The sequence below is a fragment of the Trichosurus vulpecula genome, chromosome 3 (assembly GCF_011100635.1).
Source record: "Trichosurus vulpecula isolate mTriVul1 chromosome 3, mTriVul1.pri, whole genome shotgun sequence".
In the NCBI taxonomy this organism is placed as follows: Eukaryota; Metazoa; Chordata; class Mammalia; order Diprotodontia; family Phalangeridae; genus Trichosurus; species Trichosurus vulpecula.
Genome location: NC_050575.1, coordinates 109,346,309 through 109,363,142, shown reverse-complemented (window position 1 = coordinate 109,363,142; position 16,834 = coordinate 109,346,309). Strand labels below are relative to the sequence as shown.

At 42.5% G+C, this 16,834-nt stretch overlaps 1 protein-coding gene across 1 annotated transcript in view; it reads left to right on the top strand.

Moving 5' to 3' along the window:
* The window catches only part of PPP1R16B (protein phosphatase 1 regulatory subunit 16B), a 156,403-nt gene that overhangs the window by 124,126 nt on the left and 15,443 nt on the right, over positions 1 to 16,834 (top strand). The window contains exons 4-6 of the mRNA XM_036750564.1: positions 2,040 to 2,185; positions 7,701 to 7,804; positions 9,804 to 9,928. Of these exons, the coding sequence (XP_036606459.1) occupies positions 2,040 to 2,185; positions 7,701 to 7,804; positions 9,804 to 9,928 (375 nt within the window). The remainder of the gene's footprint in view (positions 1 to 2,039; positions 2,186 to 7,700; positions 7,805 to 9,803; positions 9,929 to 16,834) is intronic.

Sequence of the window (16,834 nt, the reverse complement as noted above, 5' to 3'; positions counted from 1 at the left end):
TGAAAGTGGGCAAATCACTTTATCACTTTGAACCTCAGCTTTCTCTTCAGTAAAATGGGCCTAGTAATATGTATATTATTTACCCCCATAGACTTTTTGTTTGTTTTGGAAGAAAGATCTTTGTAACCTGTAAAGTGCTATAGGAATATGAATTATTAGTGGTTTCCATAGTTTGCTCTGGTAATCTGTGTGCGCATAGCTACAACCAAGGTAAGCTGAAGAGCAGCCACTAGCAACAGGTAAAATCTAAAGGATGCCTTGCTCCTCCATCCCCCTCCCTGTCCCAGGAACCCTAACCCACACCTCTAGGGACACTATTCAGCATAAGGGGAGTGGCAATGGTTAGAACAAGGAAAAGGTCCTTTCCAACTCTAGATCCATGACCCTTATTCTCAACCTTCAATCCTTCTCTTCAAGGTCCAGCTCAGTGGACAGAGCTCTGGGCCTGAAATCAGGAAGACCTGAGTTCAAATTCAGAGGCCCTCAGATACTTACTAGCTCTGAGCAAGTCACTTAACCTTTGTCTGCCTTAGTTTCTTCAACTGTAAAATAGAGATAATCATAGCACCTCCTTCCCAGCGTTGCAGTTGATCAAATGAGACAATCTTTATAAAAAGCTTAGCATAGTGACTGGCACATAGTAGATTCTTAATAAATCCTTCTTTTTTTCCTTTTGAGCCTTCTCAGACTGCTCTCTGCCAACTGAAGTGATTTCTCCCTCTAGATGCTTCTTTTGTACCTATCACACTCTTCCTTCATTATACTTGGCTATGTTAATATCCTATTCCCTGTATTGGATTATAAGATTTTTGAGGACGAATGAATGTGCCATTTTCCATCTTTATGTCCCCTAAATCCCAAAGTTTACACATGGCTGGTGCTTAATAAATGCTTGTTTGGGGGTAACTTGGTGGTGCAGTAGATAGACTGCCAGGCCTGGAGTCAAGAAGACACATCTTCCTGAGTTTGAATCCAGCCTCAGACACTTACTAGCTATGTGACCCTAGGCAAGTCGCTTAACCTTGTTTTAAACTCAAGCCTCAGTTTTCTCATCTGTAAAATGAGCTGGATAAAGAAGTGGCAAACCGCTTCAGCATCTTTGCCAATAAAACCCCAAATGGAGTCTTGAAGAGTCAGACACGACTGAAATGACTGAACGACAACAACAAAATGTTGTTTAGTTGAATTGAAACTAATAGTTGATTCTGAAAGACTTTTAAAAAGCTTCCTAGACTCAAAGGAATGACACTGTAATAATGTTTAGTTTCCAGACTTTAAGGACAAGGGGAGGAGGGATCAGGGAGGTTTTCCTAGCAAGCCTTTCATCTTTGCCTTGGCCTTGAGACTCTGGTGAGGAGTGCCGACCCTGTGGACAGAACAATAAGATTTAGACCTGGCAGGGACCATAGAGATCTCTTCTAGTCCCCTTGTTTTACAAAAGAGGAAACTGAGATGGGAGAAGGACTTGCCTAAGGTTGCATGGGCTGCATATGGCCAAGCCAGAATCAGAATCTAGTTCCTCTGGTATCAAATTGCATATTCCTGTTGCTATGCTGCCCTTGGTCTGGTCTCTCAAAATGCTGGATGCAATGGTGAACAAAAGTGAGGGGCAGCTGGACTGTTATAGCAGGAATATTGGATCTGGAACCAGTGCGCCTGGGTTCAAATCCTGGTTCTGCTACTCAGTACCAATAAAGCCTTGAGGAAGTCACTCTAGTAATAGTAACAGATGTCTCTTTTATGCTATAAAACCTTCAAAGTGCTATATATATATATATATATATATATATATATATATATATATATATATATATATAGTCTCTCATTTGAACTTAACTTCCTGGGACCCATGTTCTTCCCCTTCAGAGTGAAGTAATGGGAAGGGGCATTGCAGAATCTGATGTCTACGCTTTCTTCCAGTTCTAAAACCTATAAGTGATAATTTGGTGATTTCTGGGACCCTGTGTTTTCTGCCTTGGTCTCCCCCTCAGCCTGACTGTCTCTCTTTGTGCTTCTGTTTCCTTCCCCCTTACCCAAAGTGCTGCATTGACAACTTTGAAGAGATAGTCAAGCTTCTGCTGAGCCACGGGGCCAACGTCAATGCCAAGGACAATGAGCTGTGGACACCTCTGCATGCTGCTGCCACCTGCGGCCACATCAACCTGGTGAAAATCCTCATTCAATAGTAGGTGGCTCCTTTCTCTCTGTCCGATGCCTTTTGGGTGTTTCCTTTCCTCCAGAGGCATGTGACAAAGAACTCTTAATCTATGAATGGGTAGGAGGGTGATGGCTTGGAGTGGGGAGGACAGGGGGATTGGCAACTCCACTGCTCCCATTTTCTGGGAACGGGAGGAAGTCAGATTGCACCACTACAAGGAGGATGCTGTTGTGTGTGTTGACTGGAAGCTGACCTACATTCTTCCCTGCAGGAAGCCCTGGCCAGGGCAGTGCTGGCACTCCGGTAGTTCAAGCTTATGGTAACAGGGAGCTTAGGGCAAAGAAGGATAGTGCCCTGGAGAGAAAGCTTCCTTTTTATGAAGATTTGGAGGACATAGGTTTGAACCCTAGCTCTGTTATTTGCTGATTATATTAACTTGAGCAGGTCTGGGGCTCTCTGGCCTCAGTTTTCCTCCTTCATAAAATGACAGTTGAACTTGATGATCTCTTCAGTCAGCTACGACTGTGGATCTGTGATCCTCTGACCCCATGATTAAATGATATCTGAGGTCCTGTCCAGCACGAGCATTCTGTGATTCTGATGGAATGGTAGAATGAGAAAGCAGGCTTTGAGCCATTTTTTCCCTTCTCACCTGAGATGATCAAGTTTAGTAGTTGTAAAGTAATGCTGAGTCTCAGAAGAAAGGTGTTATGTGTGCCTGGGGGTGTGGTTTAGTGTTACTGGTTTTGGCCTTGTAGTTTGCAGACTCCAGAGATTTAGGGTAGAGTGTTTTTATAGCAACAACAGACTGTCTTGTTGAAGGCATTGATTGATCATTCCTTGCCCATTTTTACCAACAGCCAATATAATACCCATTTTGGTATTGATAGTGAGATCCTACTTGGGAAAAAACTGGGCAACAGGAGGCACCCCAATATAATATGCATAAGCTATTTAATATGAGCTTCGCCTGTTAGCCAGGCAGATCTTGTGCACGCAATGACTGTTTTTGGGGCCTCTGCCAAAAAGAGTTTGGTGTCAACCACCTTTGGAGGTTCATCCATTGAAAGGCTTGTATTATGTTATGAAACAGACAAACTAGAAAGAGCCCCAGATTTGGAGGCCTGTGTTGGAGTTCCAGCTACCATCTGTGTGACGTTGAGCAAGTCACTTCCCTCCCTTGGGCCTCAGTTTCCTTAACTGTTAAATGAGAGAGCTAATAATTCCTTGCTGGTGAAGCTGTGAATTAGCTCGGCTATTCTGGGAAACAATTTGGAATTAAGCAAGAAAAGTTGCTAAGCATTCATACCCTTTGATTCAGCAATCCCAGTGTTGGATTTATGCTTCAAGAACATCATGACGGAAAGAAAGATCTCCTATGTGTGAAAATATTCATGGGAGTATTAATTGCAATAACAAAAAGCTGCAAACAACCTTCATGCTCAGCTATTGGAGAATGGCTGACCAAACTGTGGTAGATAAATGCAATTGTATATTACTGCACCATAATGAATGATGACTATGAAGAATTCAAAGAAATATGGAGAAACATGTATGAAATGATGCAGAATGGAGTAAGCCAGACCAGAAGAATCTATACACAATTACTAAAATCATAGAGATGAAGATGGCACGAAGAAGCAACAAAATTTAGGTTGAATATGAGGTTGCATCTCCAGCACTTATCACAGTACCTGGCACATAGCAGGCACTTAATACATATTATTGATTGACTGATGTACCAAAATAAAACAGTATCAATACAAATTGTATCTAATGAGAGGGTTGGGCTAGATGACTTCCAAAGTCCTTTCAAGCTATAAAATCTTATCCTTTAAAACTGGAAGCTCTAAACAGCAGAATATTGGGCTTCTGACAGCTTATGTGTCCCAACATTTGTGACTCATCCTCCCCACTCCCTTTCATTTTTCCTAAGACAAACTTGTGGTATTATTGGAAGTGGTTGTTCCACCAGCACTGGAGTGATTTAGTGTGGTTATCCCAGAGAAGTATTGTAGTCATTATGCAGAGATTTAAGTTTCATAACTACAATCAACAACTTGGTGAAAAGCATTGCTACTAGTATTACAGAGCTGTCCTACTATATCTCAACACTCATATGTTTATCTTATCATAGGAGAGACAGTATGGTGTAACAGAAAAAAAAAGTGGGGGGAGTGGTTTGGACTTGGTGTGAGGAAACAAGAAAATGTGCCTCCCTCCCCTGGGCAGAGCAGAACATAGCACCCATTATTAGATACAGCTTTGTTACAAAGGAGTGGAAAGGGGACAGGATCTATCCAGATAATGATAGCATAGTAAAACAAAAGGCTTGCCTAGTTTTGGTGCTTACTAGTTCTACAACCATGATCAAGTCACTTCATCCTCTCTATGATTCAGTTTTTTCGAGTAGACATATTTGTACTGGCTATCTCATAGGATTTGGCGGTAAAGGTGCTTTGTAAATTTTAAAACACTTATGTGAGTTATGTCAGATGATGACACTGTACCTTGTTTGTGGAAGTCAATGCCTCTTGGCTAACCCATATTTGACATTTATAATTGTCCAAGGCGAAGCTACTCAAGTCTTGTCATTACGGGTGAAAGAATACAATATAAGTACAGTCCATGACACATGATCTTGCCAGCAGTATTAGAAGAAGAAAGGAAATACTTGCTCCTAAGTATCTTCAGATGATTTTAGATGGTTGATACTCTATAGATTCAAAGATGCAGATTTTGTGAGCAAAGTGTTGTTTAAACTCCCCCAAGATGCCCAGGAACTGTCCATGGTAGATTGTTTTCTTTCCTCTCACAAATGCCTTGGATTCTTCAGGGTGCAGTTGGAATAACATCTGAACTCTTCTCTAAAGCTCCCCAAGCATTAATCTTCAAAAACATCCCAATGTAAGAGATTAGGGTGGAGATGCGTCTTATATGTACTCAATCATTTACAAGTTGTCTCCTCCACCAGAGTGTATGCTCCTTGCAGCCAGGGACTATTTCTGCCTATTTTCTTATGCTCAGGGTTTAGCACAGTATCCATCACATAGTAAATACAATAAAAATTCTTCTTGATTGATTGGTTGTTTTTTTTTCCTCATATTACTTAAAGGAGTAATGATTTCCTTTATGTGGGTGATTTCTCTATTCAATCAATCAGCAAGCCTTGTTTAAGTGCTTACTGTATACCAGATACTATGAGAGGCACTGAGGATGCAAAGAAAAAAAGAGAAGCAATCCTTTTTTCCAAGGAATTTATGTTATAATGGAGAATGCAACTTCTCTTCACACCTTGATATTTTCTTCATGAATTGCTATAGTTGAACAAATTAACTTTTAGGTACCTAACCACTGACTAGACTTTTTCTAATGGCTGCTGCATCACCTACTGCCAGGCCAATACTTAAAACCTGTCCAGCTCCATAGGCCCTTCAAGAATTTGGACTCTACTGGTAGGGCCTTTAAGAGCCCTGGTCCCTTTCATGTCAAAATGAGGCATCAAAGGAGAATGGATGTAGCAGAGGATCTCCATGTTACAAACTTAAAAATGACACTGGATCTCTCAGGGCTGAAAGGAATAGTGTCCAAAATGGGCACATGATGTGAATTCCGTGCTGCTTTTTAACCTGAAGATGTTTGGAAGTACTAGTCTGAGAAGTTACCCATTGTCAACTGAGAAGTAGAATCTAGAATCCAAAGCTTTTATGAGGGATATGGAGAAACAGCCAGAACTTGACCTCATGTCCTTTGGAGCTGCAACTCTGTGCTTCAGTTTGGCCAGCATGCAGAATCCTGGTGCCAGAAGGACCTGTCAGTCCAGAGAAGCATAACCCTTGAGTTGCTGCAGGCACTTAACAGCAGGATGAGCAAAAAATGGGGCAGATGTCACATAGACAAGAGGATGATGAATGGTTCCAGCATATACCTGGGCAGGGTGGATCTGTTCTCACATGCACCTGTCACAAGGCCTGAATGGACCTGGATATGTATGTTTGTTTGTGTGTGTGTGTGCGTGTGCGCAGGGGCTGTGGCTGCCTGCAAATCAGCTGCTGAACCTGATCCATCCATTCAAGTTTATGTCATCTGTGCTGCCAGATTAACCTTTCTCAAACATCACTTTTAAAAAATAAGCTATGTTGATGCCTTTTGTTTTACTATGCTATCATTTTCTAGATAGATCCTGTCCCCTTTCCACTCCTTTGTATTTAACAATGGGTGCCATGTTCTGCTCTGCCCAGGGGAGGGAGGCACATTTCCTTGTCTCTTCTCCAAAGCCATTATTGATTTTTTAATTACTCAGAGTTCAGCTTTCTTTTAATTTACATTGTAGAAGTCCTTGCATATTTTGTCAACTTATCATTTGACCAAGGTTCTTTGGTGGTCATCTCATACACACAAAATTTAGAGTTGGGAGTGGCTTTCGGTATTATCTAGTGTGATCCTTTCACTTTCAGAGGAGGTAACTGAAGTACAGAGAGAGGAGATACTTTGCCTAATGTCGCACAAGTAGGCAAGCAAAAGAGCTGGGATTTGGCTTTAGGGCTTCTGCCTCCACATCTAATGATCATTCTGCCTTACCACATTTTGGTCCAAACTCTTCAGCTTTTCTAACCTGACCCCATCACACCCCTTCAACCTTATATCCTAGTGTTCCTCTCCATTGCAATCAGGCACTCTATTTCATCCATAGCCTAGTTGAACATTAATGCTATAAATAGGGCAGGGAGACCAAGGATTTGTCTCAGAGCACTCAAACTTAGAGGACACCCGTTGTACCATCCCTGAGTATATTTCCTCCCCCTGGTGGCTGCACCCCTGGAACCCAAGTCACTTCCCACTTTTCTTGAGCAAGGTGGAAATCTGATGACACTCCAAAGCGTGCTTCCTTCTCACAGCCCAGGCAATCACTTCCCATAGGAACTCTTCCACTCCCAGCTAACCTTGCTCTGCCCCTAACCTTGCCCCCAAGCACAAAAGTTCTTACTTATGGTCATCAGTATGGAGATGTTTCACTGAAGAGTGGTAGCCTGGGGGATGGCCTGCCTAGGGGAGATATTGGAGACAATTAATTGGCTATTGGTCTGCATGCACTGAATGGAGTAAAGGAGGAATTTAGTGGAGAGCTTGATCCCTACCTATTTCTACGGGTGCTAGTAACCAAATCTATGAAATGTCAGAGTCATTAGGCCCAGTCAAGCATTGTAAAAATCATCTCAGAGACATATAAAGATATAAGAATAATGATAATCCTTTGAAGAGGTTGCCTTATAGCTTCTTCCTGGCTTCTGTGAGACCTTCAGTCAACCATAGCTATTTCTCAGGGAAAGGGAAAGGCTAAAGGGGGAAAGCTATCTACCACAGACAGTTGCCAAACAGCCTTCTGATAGCTTTTAAATGATCCACTCCTGTAGAATCTACTTCCCTGAATCTGAAGTGGGGTGGGGGGGAAAGGAAACAGAGGTAAACTTAAAGGGAAGACTAAGCTTTTCCTCCATAGCTCCCAACATGTGATCCTCACATGAAACTTTGTTTTTTACAGTGGGGCAGATCTGCTTGCAGTCAACTCAGATGGAAACATGCCCTATGACCTCTGTGAAGATGAACCGACTCTCGATGTGATCGAGACTTGCATGGCATATCAGGGTGAGGAGTGGGGAGATGCTGAAACTTTTCTCAGCTCCCTTGCTGTGTGTATGGGGGCGGGCTGGGATAGTAAATGTGGAGGGAAATGTGTATAAAATGGTAGTAAGACTAGAATGCATTGATCTCAGGGCCTGAAGGAACCAGCAATCTACATCTGATTCTGAATGTAACTATAATTGTGTCTATGCCTGTGTGTGCTTGTGTGAGTGTGAGAGTGTGTGTGTGTACACATATGTATGTATGTATACATACATACATACATATGTGTACACACACACACACAGATATATAAAAAGAGAGAGAGAAAGATTCCTAAGATGAAAAACAGTATTTATATGCCAAGAATTATAAACCAAATTGATGAAGAATATAGAACTAGGAAACTTGGATTTTAATCCCACTTGGCTCTTTCAATGACCCTGTAGGACTCTGAACAATCAAACTAAGCTTTCTAAGCCTCCATTTTCTCATGTGTAAAGTGAGGACAATAATCCTTGTGCTGTCTACTTCTCAGAGCTATTGTCAGGCTATGAGAGTGATCAAAGGTATGAAAATACTACGAAAGTGAGCTCAACGCATTGTTAGCTTGGATATTCACAAATCAGTGTTTATAATATCAATGACAAGATAAGAGTCTAGACCATGAGTGGGAAACCTATGGCCTCGAGGCTACATGGCCTGCTAGGCCCTTGAGTGCAGCCCTTTGACTGAGTCCAGGTTTTACAGAACAAATCCTTTTGTTAAGGGGATTTGTACTATGAAGTTTGGATTCCATCAAAGGGCCACACTTGAGAACCTAGAGGGCCACATATGGCCTCAAGGTTGCAAGTTCCCCACCCCTGATCTGTTGGAGTTTCTTACTTTTTCTCCAACTAGGTTGATTTGGTTTAGGAATCAAATGGACATAGTAGCCAGGATGTACCTGATTTGCTTTTTAAAAAATTTTTAACCAACCCCAAATATGATAGGCATGCCTGTGTAAAAAAATAAAACAGCAAAAGAGAATTGTACATAAGATTGCAAATCTATATTACACATAAGTTGCTTTTCTTTTTATGTATATTGTTGGTTTCAACATGTTCTTTTCAAAGATGATTAGCTTGTCTGTGTTTCCTACTGACCTTCCTTCTTTTCTCTTCTTTGCATTTTAAAATGCTTATTCTTTTCTTACTTTTCTTCTTTCTTTTCATTTTGGTAACCCTATTGTTAGCCCCTTGTTACCCTCTAATGCCCCATTCCCAATTGAAAGAAAGAAAGAAAGAAAAGGACATTGTGTCAAATATGGGCAAAGAAACAAAATAGATTCTCATGTTGGTCATATCCAAAAATGTGTGTCTCATTCTGCAATCTGAGTGCATCACCTCTCTGACAGGAGATGGGCAGCATACTTCATTACTGGTCATCTGGCATCATGGTTGGTCATTGCATCAGTCAGAGTTCTTAAGAATTTCAGAATTGTTCATTTTTATAATGTTGTGATTATATAAATTGTTTTCCTGCTTATACTCACTTTCTTCTATAAAATTTCATGCAATTTTTCCAGGTTTCTCTGAAGTTGTCCCTTTCATTTTTTTTTTTACAGTGCAATAATATTCCATTACATTCATAGTTTGGCATAGTTTGTTTAGTCATTCCCCACTTTATGTGCAACCAGTAGTTTCTAGTTCTTTGCTGCCACAAAAATGTCTGCTACAAATATTATTATACATGTGTGTCTTTTCTCTCTCTTTCTTTCTCTTTCTCTCTCTCTCCCTAGTAGTGTTATCACTGAGTCAAAAAGTATAGACAGCTTAGTGACTTTGGGAGTATAGTTCCAAATTGCTTTCCAGAAGGGCAGGACCAATTCATATCTCCACCAACATCGAATTAGTCTATCTGTGCCTCCCCCCTACCCCAGCTCCTACAACAATTATCACTTTTTTTTTTACCAATCTAATGGGTATGAGGTGGAATCTTGGGATATTTTTTTTATATGTGTATTGTTGATTTGTTGTCTCAGGCATCACCCAAGAGAAAATCAATGAGATGCGGGCAGCTCCTGAACAACAGATGATCACCGACATCCACTGTATGATTGCGGCAGGTCAGGACCTGGACTGGACTGATGCTCAAGGAGCCACTCTGGTGAGCAGATTTGTCTCAGCCCAAGCTGGAGCCCCATCTGTCTCTACTAGTGGCAGTCCTGGCCTAGGGCCATCAGGATCCTGAATACCACAGCTCATGCCAACCCCGATGGCTGGTTCTAGGGCCATGCATAACAGGAGCATTTTGTAACATGAGATGAACCCTACACAGATACAAAGGATTTTACAAGCCCTGCTATTGGCAGGGAGGCCAAAAGCAATCTTAGGTTGTGTGACTTTGTTTGAGTTAAGTTATGGGTTCATGGAATATTACATCTGGAAGGGATTTCAGAGATGTTCTAGTCCAGTTTCCTGATGTTATGGATGAGGGAAACTGGGGCCCAGAGAATGGACATAACATAATTAAACTCACATAGCTAATTAATTAGTGGCAAAGCTGCATCTAGACCCAAGGCTTTCTGACTGCGGGAATAGTTCTCATTCCACAATAGCATCCTGCTTCTCATTGAACTATGCTTTAGTTTCCTTATGGGTTTGAATGAGAATCCCAACATGGGGACAAGCCTTGGGAAGGTTATGCCCTTTCTTTGTGCTTCAGTCTCTTCATCTGTAAGATGAGAGGCTTGGATTCTCTTCCAGTTATACATCCTATTATCTTCCTTCTTTCCTTCACAGGGAAGGTGTGAAGGTCAGATAAGATAATTGAAATGAATGGACTTTGAAAGGTCTGATGCCCAGGCGGGGAGGCTGTTGGCACTGTGGGGCAGTCTCTGCCCACATAAGAGAATCACCAGTCATGCTGGGCTTTGTACTGCTTGCTGGCATTTGAGTGTGTAGAAGCCCTTTTTCTCTGAACTCACAGGGAATGCCAGCCCAAACTGCCACAGCATCTCCTCCCACAGTGTGAACTATTCAGTCACCATCCTGTCTTATATCAGCAACTAATATGAAAACATGAAGCTGTAGGGTGAGAGACACACTGAATCAACAAATAACAAATACTTATTAAACATTCTCACGTGTGAGATGCTAAGTGGGGTCCTGAATGAATGCATAAAAAATGCATTTATTAAATGCTTCCTGTGCACCGAGTACTGTGCTTTGTCCTTTGGATGCAAAGAGAAAATTGAGACAGCACCTCCTCTGAAAGGGCTTACGCTAACTGGGGGAGACAACACAGGAGGATTCAGATGCAGAGTGGGATGAAAAGGGCCAAGAGTCCTACGTGTCTGGCAACAGGGTGAATGGCAAGGTCTAAGAGCCCTTAAGATATATCAGCAGGGCAGATGGCAGTGCTCAACAGTCTGGAGGGAACAGCAGCAAGCAGAGTGAGGTCCAGAGGACCTTAGGACTCAATGACAAGGCAGATGGTAAGGCTTGGAGATCCTCCATCTGACTGAATGGATTGTCATTATCCAAATGATGTGAGCAGACGTGTCTGCTCCACAGGTTGGGGCCTTCCCCACCACCATTCGGAAGGGGTGAGTGGTCCTCAGGTTCTGGGTGAAACAGAGATTCTGGTTTCCCTCTCATAGGTATGGGATGGCGGGGAGGGGGCAGGGTCAGTTTCCAGACAGAAAGGGGAATAGGGCATTGACAGGAGAGAAGAGCACACCATGGCACCTTCTCTACCAGGCTTTCCCACATGTTAATGTGCAGTAGGATAGGGAAACCATTCAACCTCCATCGCTGCTAACAGGTTAAGGATACAAAGATAGACATAGCACAGGCCCTGTCCTTAAGACACTTCCAGTCCATTGGGGGAAGTGGGAGGAGAAACATGTGTCAAAATAGTTCATATTTTAATATTCAAAAACACTGTGATTTATCAATGACACACAGATGAACTCCTTCAGGCCTTAGAGGGAGTTCCATGAGTTTCTATTGGCCAAACATTCAGCCTTGTCAACCTAGTGATGACCCTTCCATGTTTAGCATGGCTGGTCATCAGATGACAGACGCATAATCTATTCTTAGGCTCAACTATTGGAAGCTTTTTAGCCTTGGTAGGATTTTCCAGAACATATGTTCCACTGGCAGACCCTTAACTAGCTGTAACTGCACCAGTGGAAAATACTTTTGGGGGAAGGTAGGTGTGGCAATGATAAACACCTGCGAATACAGTTGTGTTTGGAGAAGAGTGGTCCTTCCTCCAGAAAGACCAGCCCTTGGACCCAGGAGAAGGGCACCATAACATAAGATCTTGCGGTGGCAGCCCAGGGCTTATTGTCCCATGGATTGCCACAATTCAAAGAAAGGTATTAGGAATGGCAGTCCTTCAGGGAGGAAATATATCTTCCCCCCAATGCAGATGTTGGCACCCTGAACAAAGTCCCATTTGCTCTGTACTAGCTGGTCTTTGAGAGCCCAGGGTCTTCACAACAGAGCTTTATAGGAGGACTGTGATATAACTGTATTACAATGATATCTCTTCCCAGTGAGGGAATAGCTAAGACTCTGCCTTACATTCCTCTGTGCAGGCTGGCTCTCACCTTCCTACTCGGTCCAGCTCACATCTGTTCTTAGCTCTTGCTCTGAGCAGAGACAACAGAAGCCTTCATTCAGCATGGTTAGTGTTGCCTCTAGTACCCACTGCTCCATTACACAGTCCAGAATCTGATTCTTGCTACCCTCCCCCTAGTCTCCCTGTGCCTTTTCTTGTCTCCTAGTATTTGGCTCTGCTTCCCAGTGATGAATCACTTTGTTCTGGCTCTGACCTCTGCCATCTGGCCATTCATTGCCTGCCACCCTGACATCCCATGCTTGGGTTTCAATTCCTATGACCTGGTTCCTCTACCCCTGGGGCCTGAGAATTCTATTCTTGACTTTCATTGGAATTTCTGGTGCCCATTCACTAATATCTTGAGGCCAGTATTGGCTCGCCATACCACCTCTTCCTGGTACATGTTTATGTCTACTAAGGAATTAGGATCATAGGATTTAAAGTTATAAGATTGAGCTAGTATAGTGTAACATCTTAATTTCATAGATAAAGAAACTGAGAAGTGAATTCGCTAGAGAAGTGAAGTGAATTTCCAAGATTACATAGGTATTAAGTTCCAGAGCTGGGATTTGAACCCAGGTCCTCTGATTCCTAATCCAGTACCCTTCCCCATATATTGTGTTACCTCCTGGCCAGCTTCTTGGAACATTTCCTACTTGTCCATCAATCCATCCACCTTCCAAATTCTCAAACTCCATACCTAGCCTGTGCCCCTTGAATCTATTTCTGACTATGCCCTTTGGTCTGGTTGAAACCTCAAATGTGGGACCTGGCCTACCTTACTTGATCTCATAGTCTAGGCCACTTCCTCTGACTTTCCTGGACCTGATGGTCTAGCCCACTTCCTGACTTGCCTGGTATTCATACATTCTACATTCTTGATGATCATCATAGCTATGTGTGTTCCCTCCCTAGCTAACTTTGATGTCAACCAACTTCACTGATTTGCCTTAGCCCCATTCCCCATTCCATACCCATGTGTCTTAGTTAAGGTCCCAACACTGATTATCATTGCCCCTGCTACAGTCTGAAACCTGGTGTTGACCCCAGATCAAATATTCTTACAGAATTTTGTTGTTTATCCTTTGTTTTCAAAAAGGACCAATGATATCAAGGGGTGACATCTTGGCTTGCACAGGAATTGGATTCTAGTGAGGCAGAGTTGTGTAGTTGTGAGCTTCTACCTGAGTCATCTGAAGTCTAGTGACAAGACAAAAGTCAGGACAACTGGTGATGACCCAGGATGCAGTGGATGACCTTGGCATTTTTGATGCTTGACTGCTCTCTAAGTGCTCCACAGTACCTGTTTTATCTGCCTTCAGGGGAAGTCTTCACAAGCTTGGAGTATTGGCATTTAGAGTATTAGCATGTTCAGTGTGACTTGGTTCTAGAATTAGCTAATTTAGTTCAAAATTATTTTCTTTCAAAGGAAGTAAAGAACTTTAACTCACCTTGTGGCAGGATCCACTGTGCACCCAGTGGCCCGTAATCTTTGACACTCTGGCTTGATTTTCAGCTCTCTGAGCCAGGACCTTTGCTGACAAGGGCATGCAAACTCCACCCCTCCCCACAAATTTACACATTTGAATCTCTTCTATCTAATATAGCCTCTCTGTAGTACAAGTTCATGCCATGGACACTCAGATTCTAAAAGGCTAAGAGCATGATAAACAATGTCTGTGACATGTTGGCTTCTGAAAATAATAATGGCTTGCATTTCTATAGCATTTCTCATGTGTATCTCATTTCACCATCACAGCGATCCTGTGAGGCAGGTGCTATTGGTATTCCCATTCTGTAGAAGAGGAAGGTGAGGCTCTAAGAAGTGTGCTGCCAAGGGTTACACAGCCATTAATGTCTAAGTCAGAATCTGAACCCAGGCCTTCTTGACTCTGAAGTCCAATGCTGTTTTCACTGCACCATAGTGCCCCTGTACTCTCATTGCTGAGATCCCTTAAATTCATATTCATAAAATCAAAGAATCTCAGTGGGACATTAGAAGGCTATTCTGTTCTAACCCCTCCCCATCCCTAGTAAATAGTCATCTGCCTGAAGACCTCCAGTGTTGGAGGACTTATATCCACCTTTTGGATAGTTAACTCCATTATTAAAGATTCCCACCCCAAAACCCCCATTCCTGCCTGAAGTCAGGAAGAGTGACTAGCTCACCAGAGATAACATGGTGTCAAGGGTGGGGCATGGGTTATGGAAGGGGTTTAGCACTATTCACTAGAGATGCCTGGTACCAGTTCAGTCCATGGGATACAGATTATAGAGCTGATTTATAAAAGCCCACTCAGCGGTAATCAAGGACTGTCATAGGAACAGACAAGTGATATAGGTAAGACTGTCAGGCAAGTGCACGGTCCGGAGTGGTCAGCATTCCAGGTTAGGAACACTGAATGAGGAGAACCAAGTGTGTATTGTCAGAGAAGGATCAGGAACAGACTAGGACCCTGGACAGCTCTTGCTGGGCTCTGTTTCAGCCCTGACTATGGACTTTTTACCAAACTACAAGTTTTTTTTTCTTTTGATATTTTTAGCATTATTTTTGAAAGACAGTGTGGTACAGTGGCTAGAGGTCTGGCTTTGGAATCAGGAAGACTTGGGTTCAAATATGGCTTATAAAAAAAGTTAGAAGTTATTTTCTAATCACAGCTGTACCCATAATGGCTGTGTGACCTTCTGTAAATTACTTAATCACTTAGAGCTTCAGGTAACTCTCTAAGGCCATAAGTTGCAGAATAAGTGCTCATTTACATTGGCATAAGGAGTTTCCTTGCTTCTAGCATAGAACAATCCCCTATGTTGGTGAAATCACAGATTCAAACTAAAAAAATTGTTTTATTTTAGTAATATTGAATTCAGGAGAGTAGCAGTCTCATTATCATTGGTGGCATGCCAAGCTTATCCTTATTAGATGCCTATTATGTGCAAGGCACTGTGTTTGATGCTAGGAATACAAAGATAGGTCCTCAATCTCTTCATCTCTTGTGGCCTTCATTTTCACTCTACTTTAGCCATCTCCCAGGACAGCTATGTCATCTACCTTGTCATCCCCCAGATCTTGGTCTCAGAGGACAGAACTAGGACCAGTGGACAAAGCTGAATAGAGGCAGATTTATGCTGATATAATGAAAAACTTGCTACCTATTAGAGCTAAGTGGAATGAATTGTTTCATAAGGTGCGAAGTTCCCCATCACTGTAAATCTTCAAGACAATTTGAATGGTCATTTGTTGAATGTTGTAAAGGCGGTGCCTACTTAGGTACTGGTTGGAGTAGGTAACGTCTGGGGCTCCTTCCAACTCTGAGATACTGTGATCTGCAATCTTCAGCTGAGTTCCAGGTCTCTCTGAGCACAATATCCTTACCTTCTCTCTCTTATTCCTCCACACCACCAAGCTGCTTCTCTATTCTTACCTTGAGACCTATTTCTTCCCACATGCCTCCCTACACAATCCAGACCTCATGTTGAGTCATCTTAAGGTGCTTTTATTCATCGTTGTTGTTTGGTCATGTCCAACTCTTCATGACCCTGTTTGGGGTTTTCTTGGTAAAGATACTGGAGCAGTTTGCCATTTCTCCAGCTCATTTTATAGGTGAGGAAACTGAGGCAAACAAGATTAAGTGATTTGCCCAGGTTCCCACAGATAGTAAGTATCTGAGCCTGGATTTGAACTCAAGAAGATGAGTCTTTCTGTCCAGGCCTGGTGCTCTATCCACTGCACCACCTAGCTGCCCTCACATGTACTTAGCCATAAAGTACAATTCATCAATGAGTGCCTACTTAAGAAAGAGAGGCGATATAGTCAATAAAGAACTGACCTTAAAGCCAAGAAGACCTAGGTTCAAATCCTATCTCTGACATTACTGTTTGTGTGACCCTGGACAAGTCACCTAACCTATCAATAATCCATGAACCTCTTGAAGACTACGAGTTGCAGAGGTGCCAACCAGCATTATTAGAGGGAGTTTCCTCACCTGGGAGTTCCTGTGCCAATGAAATCCCAGGTTCAATCTCTATAGGCCCTTGGGATACAAAGATAAAAATGAAAAAAACACTCTCTGCCCTGGAGGAGTTTGTATCCTAACAGGTACATGACACAGACAAGGAAGATATTGGAAGCTGAGACTAAATAGGAGGCATTCACAATAGTCCAAACAAGAGGTGAATAGGGCCTGAACTAGGCTGATAGCCCTGTATTGGTGCAGAGATATTGAGAGAGAAATGGCAGGATTTGCAACTGATTAGATACAGAGAAATGAAGGAGAGAAGGAGAATGAAGAGTCAAGGAAGACACCAAGTTTGAGAACCTTTGTAACTGGAAGGATGATGTTTCTTTCAACAGTAATAGGGAAGTTTGGTGGAGAGGTGGGCTTTTGAGGAAAGATGTTTGGATATGTTGAGTTTGAGGTGCTAGTGGGACATTCAAGTGGAGCT